General features: G+C 36.4%; 2 protein-coding genes across 2 annotated transcripts; both read left to right on the top strand.

The window, feature by feature from the left end:
* Positions 1–5,001: 5,001 nt before the first annotated feature.
* Positions 5,002–7,544, top strand: LOC122669751 (lysine histidine transporter-like 5). The gene is made up of 7 exons (XM_043866599.1): positions 5,002–5,008; positions 5,382–5,542; positions 5,657–6,440; positions 6,538–6,643; positions 6,947–7,038; positions 7,123–7,191; positions 7,433–7,544. Exons 2-7 carry the CDS (start codon positions 5,490–5,492, stop codon positions 7,529–7,531), a joined length of 1,203 nt encoding a protein of 400 aa, XP_043722534.1. The 5' UTR covers positions 5,002–5,008; positions 5,382–5,489; the 3' UTR covers positions 7,532–7,544.
* A 5,027-nt stretch (positions 7,545–12,571) lies between these two features.
* Positions 12,572–15,985, top strand: LOC122668268 (lysine histidine transporter-like 5). Its single transcript, XM_043864855.1, has 8 exons — positions 12,572–12,601; positions 13,444–13,604; positions 13,754–14,137; positions 14,294–14,693; positions 14,831–14,936; positions 15,159–15,250; positions 15,521–15,589; positions 15,879–15,985. Exons 1-8 carry the CDS (start codon positions 12,572–12,574, stop codon positions 15,975–15,977), a joined length of 1,341 nt encoding a protein of 446 aa, XP_043720790.1. The 3' UTR covers positions 15,978–15,985.
* Positions 15,986–17,218: the final 1,233 nt, after the last annotated feature.

Here is a 17,218-nt window from a genome sequence, read left to right as displayed (position 1 = left end):
ATTACTTCTATAGAGATTTTTAAGAGCCCATGGAGCAATTTTGATCAGAGTTTTTTTTTTTTTCCTTTTTCGAAGATAAAAATTTTCACTCCTTATCGTAAGAATCATTTATTGTTGTTATAGTTTATGTTAAATATTCATTTAATATAAAAAAAAAAAATCACTTGTATGAATTTTCTTTCTAAAAATTACTTTAGAATATTAGAGATTTATTTAGAAGAAAAAAAAAAAAAGAATTTGAAATTATTTTCATGACTCATGAAGAAATAAAGCAAAAACACCAATAAAGAAAGTTCTTAAAAACCCTTGTGACCTTTCAATCCCTCTGTCAATGTTGGGTCACAAATTCCCAACCCCTCATAATTTCGAGACCAAAAGGTCCTCCATCTAAAATTCCTACTTCTAGTTATATTGGTTGTACATTAAAACATTAATTAAACTCCTATCTTATGGGGGTAGGTGGAGCTAGTTCACTCAATCATGTAAGCTTCATATATCTACTGGTTAGGGGTCTTTAGGATTCCTTCTAATATTGCCCATCAGATTGAGTCCTTAATGAGTCCTTTACTTTGGAAGAGTAGCGATAACAATAGATTTCTGCATACTATAGCTTGAGACTCCATGTGCCAAAAGGTACTCTTGAGTCTTGATTCACTAATTTAGATCCATCTGGTATTAAACCAGGGCCCATATAGACACCCATGAAATTAAAGTGAACCCAAACCCATAGATTTATTTTTATAGACCACATCTATTGTCTATCTTCTTCCTCTTTCATTCATGGACGAAATTTTGCTGCTTTACTTGTAGCAGGAATGTTCACTTCCCTTTTGGATTCATAAATATCCTCCTAGGTTTTTGTATTTTCTAAAACACCTTTTAAGATCCCATTTCCTTTGAATGAACAAGAGAGAAGGATACATATTCTTCCTAGTTTGTTCTTAGAATGCAAAAAGAGAGGTGAAAATCCAACTTTGCCCTTACCTTGCAATTTTTTGCCTCTCTTTTAAGCCAATAAGCTCTCATACAAAAACTTAACTAGGGTATCCTTTCTTCCTTGAATTGACCATTTAATCCTTTGCCTTATCCCCCTTTTACCCATGCAACCCTATGAAGTTTGAACTACTTGAACTAAACTTAACAAAAAATAAATAAAAATTAGACACATAAACCCAATTGAACCTATTGATTTTCATTTGAACCAACCTACCCAACTCAATTAAATTAAATTAGATGGGTCAAAAGTCAAAACCATAATTAAATTAACCATATAAATTCAATTAAATCAACTCAATTCATAAGGTTCTATGGTTAGCCCATAGAAGGGGTTTCAAAGTATATTCATAATGTGTAATTCCTTCAATTAAATTCACCTTATGACCATATGATAATTTCTTATAATTATTCAACCCAACTGATATACTCGACTCTGGTTCCATCAAAATCCGAATTTTTCTTCTTTTGAATTTATATTAGAATTCAAATCTTTAGCTCTCCTACACATGGTTTGTAATATGGAGATTGGATTGGTTGACCAGTACCGGCTGGATATTTTACCTCTTTCTTTTTGAATTTTTTTCTGTACAATATGCGTCTATTTTAACTTTAGAGTTTAGACTAAATGTATAACACTTAATATTAATTTTAACCTAATTTTTTTAAAAGTTTTTTAAGTTTTTATTATTTTTCTGACTGATTCCAAGACAAATTCAATGAACCTTAATTTTTGACCACTTTTGACCAATCTGGATCAATATTGGATAGGTATAGGGCTTAATTGATCCCAAGATTACGAACCATGCTCCCACCTTCTTGGAATTCATTTCAAATAGTGAATCTATGGTAATACTGTAATTTCACTGTTGTGGGCTTTGGTGCAATGATAAGGTTGTTCAATTTTTTTTATTTTTTTATTTTTTTTTGGGAATTGGGAGCTTTTTATATATATCTTACTCTCTTTTTTGGAGGGGGGGGAGGGAGGGGGGGAAGGTATGAGCCAGGAGACTCGAACTCGATAAGGTTGTTCAATTGTGACCAAGTGGTCATGATTTTGAGTGTGGAAATTAACAACTTCTCTGCAGAAGTAAGGGTAAGGCTGTGTACATTATGACCCTCCCAAACCCGAGGTGACAAGAGTCTCATGCATTGGGTATATACGACCAAGAAGCTTAATTTGTAACTAAGGAAATGAAGAAGAGATGATAAGCATATATCAGTGAAGAAGAAGAAGCCCGTCATATCCCTGCAACAACTATATATTGCTGTGATTTGATTACCATTGTACGTGTCTTAATTAATTAGCTGTGTCTAAAGCACTCAAAACATGTAGGTCTTCTTTGGCCATGGTCCAGATCTCCCTCCCTAGCTATATATACCTGCCAACAGAATTGAAAGTTTGTATTTCAGAATTAAAATCACATAAATTAAAAATAATAATTAACAAAAATCAAAGACAAATCAGGAAAGAAATGGGCTGTGATATATCTTCAAGAAGAAGCTAATTAAGAAATCTTGGGAGTTCGACTCCAGTGAGCTGAGAAGAAGTCAGAATTGAATATAAATATAAAAATTATTCACTCTCTATACCACCCTCGAAGTAGTCGATTCAAATAGACATCTAAAAAACGTTAAGAGTTAGAGCGTATTAACTGGAAGGAGGTTTTAGATTTGACTTGGGAACTCAATTCAAGAAGCGTGCATGCGGAGGATATGCATGCGTACGTGGAAAGTGCGTTACTCTCCACATCGCTCTCCTCAAGGCGTGACATGTATCCCACCCAGAAGGCGGGCCTTCCCCTGTTTTTCAGAGATAGGATATCTTTGTACTAAGTGCCATGATTAATGGATTTTTTTCCTTTTAAGGTTCCCTCAATCATACGGTTGTGAGGTTCTCCTTATGGAGGTTCGACACGTGTTAGAAAAAAAATCCAACAGTTGTGAGGTGAAATATACTTCACATGGTGGTTCCCAAACAACGAGTGATTCTCTCTCTCTCCTCTCTCCACTCTTTCGTCAAAATCACTGTCTCCTCTCTCCTCTTTCCACTCTATCCTCAACCATTTTTATACATCTTTATAATAAAGTAGTCAAAAATAAATAAGAAATTAGAGAGAGAATATTCCCTTTCCTTCTTCTCCAAATCGCAAAACCAGAAACGAAAAATGGAAAACTCATTTTAGGGTTTCAACAACTCCACTGCCGCATCTTGCGACAGCCAAACCAGAGGGCCGGCGAACTCATTCCCTGCCTAAGAAGCCACCGTCTGCAGAAGGGGAAGGTTGGGGATGGATATGGCCACAGTATGTGGAAGGGACACGGCAGCGGCGATGGCAGAGGCCAAAGTGTAAGTGGGATGGGATAGTTCATTGAATGTATCATACAAGTTTCTACTTCCTACTTTGTAGTGCTTTCTCTCTATGTATTAAGATAATGAGAGAGAGAGAGAGAGAGAGGAACTCAGAATCAGGGATGATGAAGAGTGCAACAAGCTAGAATCTTGAGATTCCATACATCTAACGTTTTAGAGATAAGGAGCAGAATAGTAAATACATGATGATGTATGTTATCCAGGATCTTTGGGCCTGGAGATTCAACCTTTCTGATCTGAAAACAAAGATTAAATCATTTTAAGCCAATCAAAAGAAAAGATGGAGATAATTTTGAAGATCTTTTTGATCTTCTTTTTCAAGTCGGTCTCAAAGCAAAAAAAAGAAAATGCTCAGAACGCAGAGTTGAATGCACAGTTGCAATATTTACAATCCCATCCCACTTACATTTGAATTATTCCCTTCTCTACACCTACGCCACCGCCTACCATGGTTTCGCCGCCTCCCTCGACCCTGACCAAGCCAAATCCATTCGCCTATCCTATTCTGTTCTTGGTGTGTGCGAGGACCAAAATACCAGGATTCAAGAGTGTTGCGGCAGATTGATGTGTATAACAACGGCAGCTAGGGTCGTGGTTCACAGATTCTTCATAGAGGAGACGTGAGAGTTGCAGTTTCATTGAGAACTGCAAACGTGGAGAGAGAGGAGAGAGAAGAGAGTGGTTTTGAGGATAGAGTGGAGAGAGGAGAGAGAAGAGAGTGGTTTTGAGGAAAGAGTCGAGAGAGGAGAGAGAGAGAGAGAGAGTCACTCGTTGTTTGGGAACCACCATCGTGAAGTGTATTTCACTTCACAACCGTTGGATTTCTCTCTAACACGTGTCGAACATCCGCAAAGAGAATCTCACAACCGTATGGGTGAGGGAACCTTAGAAGATAAAACTCCCATGATTAACATGGAAATCTCATGGAAGGAGCATAACAAAACTCTTGCAACCATGGATCGGAATTGAGTCAAGCTGTCATTCATGTCACTGACCGTGCCCTCCAAGTCAAGGAGTCGGCAAAATTGTTAATCTCCCCTGAAATAGATAGAAAATTACATGATACAAAGTAAGAAGACAAATATAAGATTAGGGGTGCAAGTTTGGCCCTGTGAACCTTGACCCAAAGGCCAAACAAGGCTTGGGCTTTTTCAACCCTAAAGGTAGGTTAAGGTTCCAGATTTCAAACCCAAAGTCAGGATTGAATCGGGCAAGAGTTGACGCCTCAGATTAATCAGATTATCACTGATGTGTCAATTAAGCAAAGATAATAACACGAAATATAGGAGGATTAGTTTTTTTTTGGGTAAGAAAATATAGGAGGAGTAGTTGAAAGGAAGAAATCGACGCTTTTCTCTCTCTGTCTCACTGATGTGTGAATTAGGTTACCATAATTTTTCCTTAATTTTCTCTAGGCCGGAAACAGTTTAACTATTACTCTAGTAACTAAAATACTCTTTTCACTCTCACTTCAAAGGGCGGAGAATTAGGATCCAGTTTGACTTTTAGTGTAACTAAAATACTCTCTTTCACTTTCACTTCTACTCTCACTTCACAGGGAAAGGAGAATTAGAGAGAGACATGACAATTGCAAACATGAGCAGCTCATCAGAGAACCAAGCAGCAGCAGCAGAAGCTACTGTGAGTATTCTTCCTTTGTGCATGATGGGTAGAATCACAAGTGTGATCTTCTCCTCCATGATCTCGTAACTATTCTTGTAGTTCTCTTCCTCTCTCTCTGCCTGACATTTTGAGAGAAAGTTAAAAGGCTTGATTTTTGAATGCCCATCAAAGGCACCAACTGTTCTTTTAGTTGTTTTATTGATTACCCATCAAAAGAAGAAGAAGAAGAAAAAAAGAGGGGGTTCCACATGGTATTCAAAACATTTAATCGAACCCCCTTTAGATTGGATTCTGAAAGTTCAGTGTTTCAATTAATTGGAATATGGCTTACTGAGTTGGACACTCTCTCTCTCTCTCTCTCTCTCTCTCTCTCTCTCTTATTATAACACAGCAAGCTTCAAATAGAAGCAAGCGAGAGAGGAACTTGGAGAATTGGCTGCCAGTAACAGCATCTAGGAAAGCAAAATGGTGGTACTCCACGTTCCACAATGTAACAGCTATGGTGGGTGCAGGTGCACTTGGATTGCCTTTCGCAATGTCCCAACTTGGATGGTATGTATGTTTATACTACTCCTTATCACCCGAAAAAATACCATAATAATCTGTTTCAGCCTCTTCTTCTTCTTCTCAATAAAATTTTCAGGTTTATCTCATGATGTCTTACAGGACTCCTGGAATTGCTATTTTGGGACTTTCATGGGTCGTCACTTTATACACATTGTGGCAACTGGTTGAATTGCACGAATGTGTGCCGGGACACCGTTTCGATCGTTACCCTGAGCTGGGGGATCATGCTTTTGGCAAAAAGAGGGGGTATTGGATTATAATGCCTCAACAATTACTTGTTCAAGTAGCTTCAAACATTGTGTACATGGTCACCGGTGGAAACTCGCTACAAAAGTTCTTTCAGCTCATTGCCCCAACTGTGGCCTCAATTAGAAAGACCTATTTCATAACAATGTTTGGCACTCTACAATTGCTGCTTTCTCAGACTCCCAATTTTAACTCACTAAGAGGAGTGTCGTTACTTGCAGCTATAATGTCCGTTAGTTACTGTTCTATATCTTTCATTGCATCTGCAATAAGAGGTTCACAACATCAGAGAGATGTACACTATGGCTTTCGTGCGACCACCATGGCAGGAACCATTTTTGATGTATTCAATGGCATGGGGACGATGGCTTTTGCCTTTGCAGGTCATAGTGTTGTTCTAGAGATTCAAGCCACAATCCCTTCCACTCCTGAGAGGCCATCAAGTAAACCTATGTGGAAAGGAGTATATGTAGCATATATTGTTGTCGCATTTTGTTACTTCACAGTTTCTATCACTGGCTACTGGGCTTTTGGTGTTAGTGTAGATGATGATGTCCTAGTGACACTCAACAGCCCCAAATGGCTTATTGCAATTGCTAATCTCATGGTGTTTTTACATGTTGTTGGAAGCTATCAGGTGACATATATATAGACACTATTTTAAACTCTAAATCAGAATGAATTTCAGATGATGAAATCTGAATTGAATGTTCTTGGGTTAACTGTTTTTCCAGGTTTTCGCAATGCCGGTGTTCGACCTGATTGAATCCTACTTGGTAAACAATTTAGAATGCACTCCAGGGCACACTCTCCGCCTAATTGGACGTAGTGTTTATGTTAGTAAGTGTACAATTCTCATCATGAATTATATATATATATATATGCTTTGCAAGTAATTTAATAAATGGTTTACAAGGGCATAGGTAAAATTAATGAGCCAGCCTAACTTAGCCTTTGGGGTTTCAACTGCTACCAAAGCTATCCAATTACATGATCATGATCAAGCAAAACATGTTTTCTTGAACAAATTATAGCATATCCCTATCATAAATTTCAATAGTTTTGGTGAAGCTAGCCAGAATATATTGATGTTTCCTTAAACCACACTACATATAATAAGTTGTTTTGTCTTGCATTTTTCAGTTTTAACAGGTTTTGTTGGGATTTGCATCCCTTTCTTTGGAGGGTTATTAGGGTTTTTTGGGGGACTTGTGTACGCACCCATATCATATGTTGTGAGTGATCATTGCCACTTTTAATATTTTTTAAATATTCCTTATATTTCTTATAGTTTCTTAATCCATGGTTTCTTGATGCAGTTCCCTAGTATAATGTGGCTTATCGTGGAAAATCCAAAATCATGGAGCTTCCACTGGACAGCAAGTTGGGTATGAAAATAGATAACTTATATTCATTAACCTTAAAACACTCCATTGCGCGCCATATATCAAGCCCTATATTTGTCTGATGAATAATCCATGCAAAACAATCAGATATGTTATGTGGGCATGATCGCTTCTTGAGCCAAAAAGAAACATATATATGGTTAATTAATTCAATTGGAATCATCACAACTCAAGACAAAATTCAATTGTGCTATCAGTTAATCATTTCATCTTTTGGTTTCAGATCTCGATAATATTTGGAAGTTTGATAATGGTTCTTGCGCCGATTGGAGGATTGCGACAAATTATTATTACTGCTAAAGATTACAAGTTTTTCTCTTAGGTTGTAATTACAGTATATGTTGACAATTTTTTATTTTATTTTTGTTAAATATCGATTTATCTCTGGATTTTGGTTAAGATACTGATCAAAAGACCATGAAATTAATGAGTTACTCTGACAATCAAAATTTTTGTCGATTGTATCAGTTAGATTAAAGTCAATGAGTTTAGAGGTGTCACTAATTTAATTTAGATATCGAAAAGTTAGGTACTTATTTTTCAATGCAAAGCTAGTCTTGTACCTTTGGTTCTATCAAAATTCTTGAAATAAAAAAGGCTTGGAAGCATTTTTATTTTGCCCAAATGTATCAAGATGGGTTTCCAATGTTTTTTTTCTTTTTTCTTTTTTGAGATCATTGTTTGAATAATCTTTCTAACTTTAAGATCAAGTCTTTGTTTATCCTTTTATTTCATTTTTCTTGACGATATGGAGGAACACCTATAGCGGTGTAGTTCTACACAACAATACATTAGATTTTGGTCTTTACAATCCATTTGGTGTTAACTCTTATAGATACGGATCATGGGTTGTTATTTGTTGGTACAACATCTTTTATGGGACATGAAACCTTTCAATTAAGTCACTTGTAGTTATATTATGCTCTAAAAAGGTAATTGAAGTTATATTCTCCTTTCAAATAATGTATACATGCGACACTCAAGAATTGTAGTATTCCTTAAAAATTTTTTATTTTTTGGGTAACAATTCCTTAAATTAAATTCAACTTATACTAACATGCCATTTAAGCTCACATACTTAAGATAGAAACATCACAATAAATTCGAACCTATTAAGTAGGAGTATGCCACATATATTTTTACCTAAAACAGAATTAAAATCATACATAAGATTAAGCTCCCAATTAATCCATTTAAAACTTTCAGTTTTTAGGCCCAAAAGGTACTCTTTGATTCACTAATTTAGGTCCATCTGGTATTAAACCGGGGCCCATATAGAAGCCCATGGAATTAAAGGGAACCAAAGTACCAAACCCATAGATTTTTTTTATAGATCACATCTATTGTCTATCTTCTTCCTCCTACATTCTCCGATGAAATTTTTCTGTTATACTTGTAGTAGGAATGTTCCTGCTACAAGGCTGGCAGCCATGGAAACAGGATCTTAAAGGGTATTTTAGAAAATACTAAAACCTAGGAGGATATTTATGAATCCAAAGGGGAAGTGAATTATTCCATTTCATTGGTTGCTAGCTTTGTAGCAGGAACAAGTGTAGCAGCAAAATTTTTTCCTTAATTCTCTAATTCATTTTTTCTATTTTTGAAAAGGGGAAAAGATCTCTACTTGTTGGTGTTTCCTACACTCTCTCATAAGGCACCGTGAGATGATGCATCTACCCTTTGGATAGATACCCAGGCGTGCTCACCCATTGGCCCAAACTTGGTGGCGTAGGAAACACCACCAAATAAAGATCTTTTTCTCTTTTGGAAAAAAAAAAAAAACAGAGCAAAACCACATTGGCCACGCACATCACACAAGACGAGAGAGAGAGAGAGGGGGGTTTTGTTTAGGGTTATAAATTGATAACCAAAAATCTGAATTCGATCCGCATCCACATCCGTTTAGGGACATCTGTATTCGTTTAGAGAAATCCAAGAAAAAATCCGAATGCTCCGATAAAAATCAGTCTAGAAAAAAACCCAAATACTTAATAATAAAAAATTAAATAAATAATGACCTTGAAGGTTTTTTAAGATTCAACAGGTTCTAGAATATGAGGAAAAAGAGAATCATGATCTAACAGATATGGATTGAGAATGAATTATATCTGCTAGGGGGAAGAAGGTCCCAGTTATACAAGGCAAAGATTTAAACGGATGGTCGAAAATCCAAATTCGATCCGTATTCGAATCCATCTGAATTTGTTTAGAGGTATCCATATTCAGTCAGGGAATATTCGGATCCAATCACATCCGATCCGTATCCGAGCCAAATCTAATCCATTTACAGCCCTAGTTTCGAGATGAAATTTTGCTGTTACAAAGCTGGCAGCCAAGGAAATGGAATTTTAAAGGGTATTTTAGAAAATACAAAAACCTTAGAGGGTATTTATAAACCCAAAATGAAAGTGAATTATTCCATTTCCTTGACTACTACAAGTATAGCAGCAAAATTGACAGGCCTAGTTTCGTTATACCCAGCCGGCCAGTACCCACTCTTCCTCTCCTTCACTAATACTTTCTATTTTAATTCTCTCTCTCGTCCTCTCTCCTTCTCCTTGTTTTTTTCTCCTAGATTATCCCTAACTCCCTCTCGTCTTCTCTTCCTTGTGCAATATTTTCCCTCCTATTTCTCTTTCAATTTCTATTTCTTTTCCATCTTCTTCCCTTTTCAATTTTTCAGATTTAAAACCCAAAGAAGGCCTCCAAAACAGAGTTTTTTTTTTTTTTTTTGTGTTAATGTAGAGAAGAGATTGGGAAGAAGACCTATGTTTTTGAAGAAATCCACTCCTCTTTAGCTTGAATCCTCAAGTTCCAGCTTCAATCCTTGCTCCAGGCTTTGAAATCCAGGTTTGCTCTCTTCTCAAATCCGCCCTTTTTTCTCTTCTTCTCCACTCCACAAGGATGAATCCCCCCCCCCCCCAACCCTTCAAGAACCCTCTCACAGCCCATCGATTTCCCTCCCTTCTAAGCTCTTCTTCTCCTCTTCTTCCTCTCTCTCTCTCTCTCTCTCCTCTCTTTTCTCAAACCTTTGAATGAACAAGAGAGAAGGAAACGTATTCTTCTTCTTTGTTCTTAGAATGCAAAAAGAGAGGTGAAAACCCCACTTTGTCCTTACCTTGCAATTTCTTGCCTCTCTTTCATGCAAAAACTTAGCTACCGTTCTACCCACAAAAAAAAAAAAAAAAAAAAAAAAATAGCTAGGGTACCCTTTGTTCCTTGAATTGACCATTTAATCCTTTGCCTTATCCTTCTGTTACCCATGCATGATGCAAACCTATGAACTACTTGAACCGGAAAAAAAAAACCATTAGACACATCAACCCAATTGAACCTATTGATTTCCATTTGAACCAACCTTCCCTACTTAATTAAATTGAATTAGATGGGTCAAAACCTTTATTAAATTAACCATATAGATTCAATTAAATCTACTTAATTTATAAGGTTCTATGGTTAGCCCATAGAAGGGGTTTCTAATGTGTAATTCCTTCAATTAAATTCACCCTATCACCATATGATAATTTCTTGTAATTATTCAACCCAATTGAACCTTCGGGCAAACATACTCGAGTTTGGTTTCATCAAAATCCGATTTTTTTTCCTTTAGAATTTATATTAGAATTCAATTCTTTAGCTCTCCTGCCCATGGTTTGTAATCTTGAGATTGGATTGGTTGACCAGTATTGGCCATGATTGAACCCGAGATACAAACGATCCTTGAACGAATCACTGGAGCGCTCACTGGATCAGAAGGATCACCCGATCTGATACATATGCAAGGGTTGAATTTTTAAGGTTTTTGACCTTTTTCTTTTTGAATTTTTTTTTTCTTTTTATATTCATGCTGTGGTTTACAATATGCGTCTATTCTAACTTTAGACTAAATGTAACACTTATTATTAATTTTAACTTGATTTTTAAAAGGTTTTTTTTTTTGACTGATTCCAAGACAAATTCAACAAACCCTAATTTTGGACCACTTTTGACCAATCTATAGGCCTTAAGTGATCCCAAGATTAAGAACCATGCTCCCAAACTCTCATGAAATTCATTTCAAATAGTGAATCATGGCAATACTGTAATTTCATTGTGTGGGGTTTCTGTGCAATGGTAAGGTCATTCCATTGTGACCAAGTAATCATGGATTCGAATCTGGAAACAATCTCTCTGCAAAAGTAGGTGTAAGATTGTGTACATTATGACCTTCCCCAGACCCCGAAGGAGCCTCGTGCATTTGGGTACAACTTTTTGTTTTTGTTTTTGCCAAAAATCATTGACTGGAGTGTTTGACCATCCTTTGTTAATGCAACTAGCTCTGCTATTTAAACTTCAAAGTACAAGACACAGTTCTAAGAAGGTGAAATAGCATCTCATCTAGTTCTCTGTGGGGGACAAAGGGGCCAAATTAAGGATGGATAATACAATTATAATATGACTAATACGATTAGTTTTAACTTAAGTATTAATACCCAAGAAATAGGGATATTAAAAACACAAATATGTTGTTCTTTATATTAGGTTCTCAATATTGTGCTGCAGCGCAGGTTGCACCCAAGCACATGAGCAGCCTGTGCAGGGGGTAGGATGGTCATTGCATCCACCCCCATGTGTCTGGGCATAGCTTGCGCTGCGGCACAGCGAACAACGTCCCTCTTCTTATTTATCAGATAAAGAGAAAAAATAGGAGAGGATAGGAGGAATTGGGATCTATTAGAGGAAGTCAACCTACTCAACAAATTCAAGATGGAGAGAGAGAAAACAATTTAGATCCTCTACTACCGAGCTGCCCGACAGGATCATGCTGCCAAGACACGACTAGACACGCAATAACCGCCTTACCCTGAGAGATAGTCATTGGTCATCTTTTATCTCGGAAATACAGCATATGTCCAAGAGATAAGAGAATTAATTAAAATCCCAACTAGATAAACTAATCCAATCCATAATAAATGATATATTACCAGAATGAAAGCCTATCTACAGACATGTAACAGACACAACGTTTGCTTTGACCGCTGCACCATTCCTTTATGTGTGTCTTTGTGTCTCTCTCTCTCTCTCTGTGTTAAACATAAACACAAACACATCACGGACCAGTAACACGTTACTGGTAATCCAAATTATTCGGATAGAGTTCCTTAATTTACTCAAGGACCCAGTTTAACTGTCACTCTAACACTCTAATTAAGCAACTCTCTATGACTAATTCAAGAACCCAACCCCCAAATTATTAGGATCTCTAGATGCTTCGATCCTTAATCGTTCAATTGCTAGCTTTATTTAGGCCACAGAGAGCACTCTGTCACTGTCTCTTTCCACTTCTCACTTCACTGGGCGAAGGATTACAGACACGGCAAAAATGTGCAGCTCAACAGACACCGGAGATAATGTAAGTATTCTTCTCCCGTTTGATTTCCCATGTTTTAATTTCTTCTTCTGGTTTTTTTAGTGTAAATAGTTCCTTGTGGGGGTTTGTATCTTCAGAAATTGGAAGAAAGTGAAGGCTTGATGTTTGAGTTATTTGTATGACTCTTCTCCCGAACAACTACTCAATATCAATTCCTGGCCGATCTTGGCTCGGAATTGGTGATGGATCAAGAGCATAACTTGATACAAGCCAATCTGTATCAGTATCAGTATCAGTATCAGTAGCGATAGCTCTTTTAATTGTTTTTTTTTTTTTTTTGTTTAAAGCCCATAAAAAGGGTAAATGACACCTAAGATACTTAACGTTTTGACAAATTAAAGTTTACGCTTTTCTCTCTCTTGCTCTCTCTCTCTCTCCTGTCTTGTTCATATCTCTCACCGAAAGGTGCTATCGATAATGAAATTATGGGAAGCAGTTTTCTGTCCGGGAGTGTGGCCTACACTAACACTCTCATGTGTCTATCTCTCTCCTCCTTAAAATAAGGGGGCAGAGATATCTTTTCACATGAGAAAGAGAGAGATAGACTCATGGGAGTGGGCCACACTCCCGGACAGAGATATTTTTCCCTTAAAATATTTGTCCTACATTCATTCATGGACTCCATTAAAATGGGTTGAAGACCATGCATATAATTGTTTAGGCAAAAGTTTGAAATGATACCCCTCCTTAATTATTTCAATGTCAGTCTTCTAACGACGACTTTAATTATCACCTATCTTGATTGATTTCACGTTTCTATGAAATGTATCCATGAATTGTTTCTAAATTAGCATCTCTAATTGGATGTAAATATAATTAAACAGCAAGATTCAAATACAAGCGAGCAACAGAGGAACTTGGAGAATTGGTTGCCAATAACAGCGTCTCGGAAAGCAAAATGGTGGTACTCCGCGTTCCACAATATAACAGCTGTGGTAGGTGCAGGTGTACTTGGATTGCCTTATGCAATGACCCAGCTTGGATGGTATTTATACTTCTCCTTGTCATCGAAAAAACACCGTGATAATTAATTTTTCAACTGCTTAGAATTGTTAGTTTAATCTCTTTTTTTGTGGCCGGCCTCTTCTTCTTCTTCACAACAATTTTGGATTTTTTTCATGTCATGTGACTCAGGATTCCTGGTATTGCTATCTTGGTTGTTTCATGGCTCGTAACTTTATACTCATTGTGGCAACTGGTTGAAATGCACGAATGTGTGCCGGGAGTACGTTTTGATCGTTACCCAGAGCTAGGGGAATATGTTTTTGGGAAAAAGAGGGGGTATTGGATTGTAATGCCTCAACAATTAGTTGTTCAAGTAGCTACAAATATTGTGTACATGGTCACAGGTGGAAACTCGATAAAGAAGTTCTTTGAGCTGCTTGTTCCAACAGTAGGGTCAATTAGAAAAACCTATTTCATAATAATCTTTGGCGGCGTGGAGGTGTTGCTTGCTCAAACTCCCAATTTTAACTCACTAAGGGGAATTTCATTACTTGCAGCTGTAATGTCTGTTTGGTACGTATTTAGCTAGCTTCTTTGATCAGTACTAGCTAGATGTTTTGTGTTTCATTGGATTTTGCATTTAATTTTCTTTGTTTTGGATAACACAATCCGATCTAAATGTTATAATTCTTTCTTTGTATGATTGTGTATATATATATATATATATAGTTACTCTGCTATAGCTTTCATTGCATCTACAATAAGAGGTTCAGAGCATCATAGAGAAGCACGATATGGCCTTCGTGCAACCACCACAGCAGGAACCATATTCGGCGTATTCAATGGCATGGGGACGATGGCTTTTGCCTTTGCAGGTCATAGTGTTGCTCTAGAGATTCAAGCCACAATCCCTTCCACTCCTGAGAAGCCATCAAGTAAACCTATGTGGAAAGGAGTAATTGTAGCATATGTTGTTTTGGCATTTTGCTACTTCTCAGTTTCTATCTCTGGCTACTGGGCTTTCGGTGTTCATGTAGATGATGATGTCCTTGTGACACTAAGCAGACCCAAATGGCTTATTGCAATTGCTAATCTCATGGTATTTCTCCATGTTGTCGGAAGCTATCAGGTGACTTTTATATATATATATATGTGTATACACTTATTTTAATTAAACTCTAAACAGAATGATCAATTTCAGATGATGATCCAAATAATCTGAATTGAATTGAATATCTAATTGGGTTAACTGTTTTTCAATTCTAGGTTTTTGCAATGCCAGTGTTCGACCAAATTGAAACCTACTTGGTAAAAGATCTAAAATGCAAACCGGGGTACACTCTCCGCTTATTTGGACGTAGTATTTATGTCAGTAAGTATACTTCTTCTCATTAATTATGAATTATATTAATAAATGGTATACAAGGGCATGCATTGGTGAAATATATGGCTTAGCCAGCCTAACCAAGCTAAGCCCTTTGGGTTTCAATGGATACCAAACTTAACCAATTACACAATAAATCAATCTGGTTTTGAGAACTCATTCCCTTGGTCTCGTTTTTTCTATCTTAATCTGGTTTTTTTGTCTTTTCAGTTTTGACAGCTCTTGTAGCAGTTTGCATCCCTTTCTTCGGAGGTTTATTAGGGTTCTTTGGGGGACTTGTGTTTGCATCCACATCATTTTTTGTGAGTGATCAAATATTGTCACATCTAATAATTATCTGGGAAGTAGTTTTTTGTCCGGGAGTGTGGCCTATACCAGTAGTGTCATGTGTCTATCTCTCTTCTCCTCAAAACAAGGGAACAAATGTGTCTTTTCAAATGGGGAAGAGAGAGATAGACTCATGGGAGTGTTGGCATAGGCCACACTCCTGGACAAAGAACTTTCTCCTTATTTTTTTTTAATGTTTCTTATATATCTTATAGTTTTTATTGATCCATTGGTTCTTGATGCAGCTCCCTTGTATAATGTGGCTTATCCTAAAAAAACCAAAAAGATGGAGCTTCCACTGGACTGCAAGTTGGGTATGTAAAATAGACAACTTATATTCATCAATCTTTAAACTTCATATCCTTTATTGTAGACCATATTTATCAAACCCCCTATTATTTAGGAGCTTCAGGAACTTTACTAGTCATTTGCCACAATATATCTCTTAAATTTTACCAATAGTCAATTCGTAACATGTTTAGTCCCACTAAGACATTTATATTCCATTGATGTCTACATGTTTGGTTACTACCAAACACTTATATTTGTTATCATCAAAATTCAATTGCGCTATCAATTAATCATTTCGTCTTTTGGTTTCAGTTTGCGATAATATTTGGAAGTTTGATAATGGTTCTTGCACCAATTGGAGGAGCGCGGACAATTATTATTAGTGCTAAAGATTACACGTTTTTCTCTTAGGTTGTTACAGAAAAATGGTCTAAAGGTTGCCAAAAATTTTGTGAAATATCAATTTATTTTTGGATTTTGGTTAAGATACTAATCAAAAGACCATGAAAATATGTTACTCTGACAATCGAAATTTTTCTCGATTGTGTTAGTTTTTTTTTTGGTAAGGATTGTGTCAATTAGATTAAATTCAGTGAGTTGATCTGGAGATGTCACAAATTTAATTTAGATATTGAAATGTTAGCTAGTTATTTTTCAATGCAAAGCTAGTCTTGCACCTTTGATTCTATCAAAGTTCTAAAAATAGTTAAGGGCTTGAAAAGCCTTTTTTTTTTTTTTTTTTTCTGTGGCTTGAATGTATCAAGATGGGCTTCAAATGTTTTTTAGATCATTGTTGGAATAAAATTTAAATTTAAAATCAAGTTTATACTTCGAAGTTTGTTTATGCACTTGTTCTATTTTTCTCCAAATACTAATAGAGGGATTGAAAGAGAGAGAGATAAACACATAGGGTGCAAGCTTACAGTATACGACTAGCATACCCATCCCTCTCCCCCCAAAAAAAGTCAAAAAACTTAACAGATCACTAAGAGGGGGTGAATCAATGATAAAAAATCGTTGCCTCTTGAGTACTCAAGTCAACAATTACCTAAAAGTACAATCACAAACCACAAACCATGCAGAGAGTTATGTGATTCACCTGAAGACTACGTCTACAGTGCAATGACCACTAAAGCATCGACTTGAAAAGTAGCATGTATGTATTTGCCCAATACAATGAAGTTCCACTAATATCACAATGCAACAACTTCCAGCAATTTTAAACTTAAGAAATCCACTTGAACTAGCATAATCAAGATCAAGAAGTTCAAACCCATAGTTAGTAAGTGTGGGAGCGGCAACAATATAGGAACAGATATGTACGACAATTAAACGGATAATACGGTAATAATACTTTTCAAAAATCCGACACAATAAAATGCACATGACAATGATACGGGACGTATTTAATACAATTGCTCCGTAAAAATCCGGAAGCAAAAATATGGAGTTAATATGGTTTTAAGAATAAACTAAAACCAATTATTTGCAACTAAATTCTAATCTCTCATGTTTTCGTTAACACTTAAATCCAATATGACTTTTCAGTTTGAAATCATTTCTCATTCTTTTGGATTCTACATCTAATATTGATTAAGTTAAGACGAAGTTGGAAGGAACCAAAATGAGAAAGAACACAACAAGCTCTAGTA

The sequence above is a fragment of the Telopea speciosissima genome, chromosome 7 (assembly GCF_018873765.1).
Source record: "Telopea speciosissima isolate NSW1024214 ecotype Mountain lineage chromosome 7, Tspe_v1, whole genome shotgun sequence".
NCBI lineage: Eukaryota > Viridiplantae > Streptophyta > Magnoliopsida > Proteales > Proteaceae > Telopea > Telopea speciosissima.
This window is presented reverse-complemented; position numbering and strand designations above follow the sequence as displayed.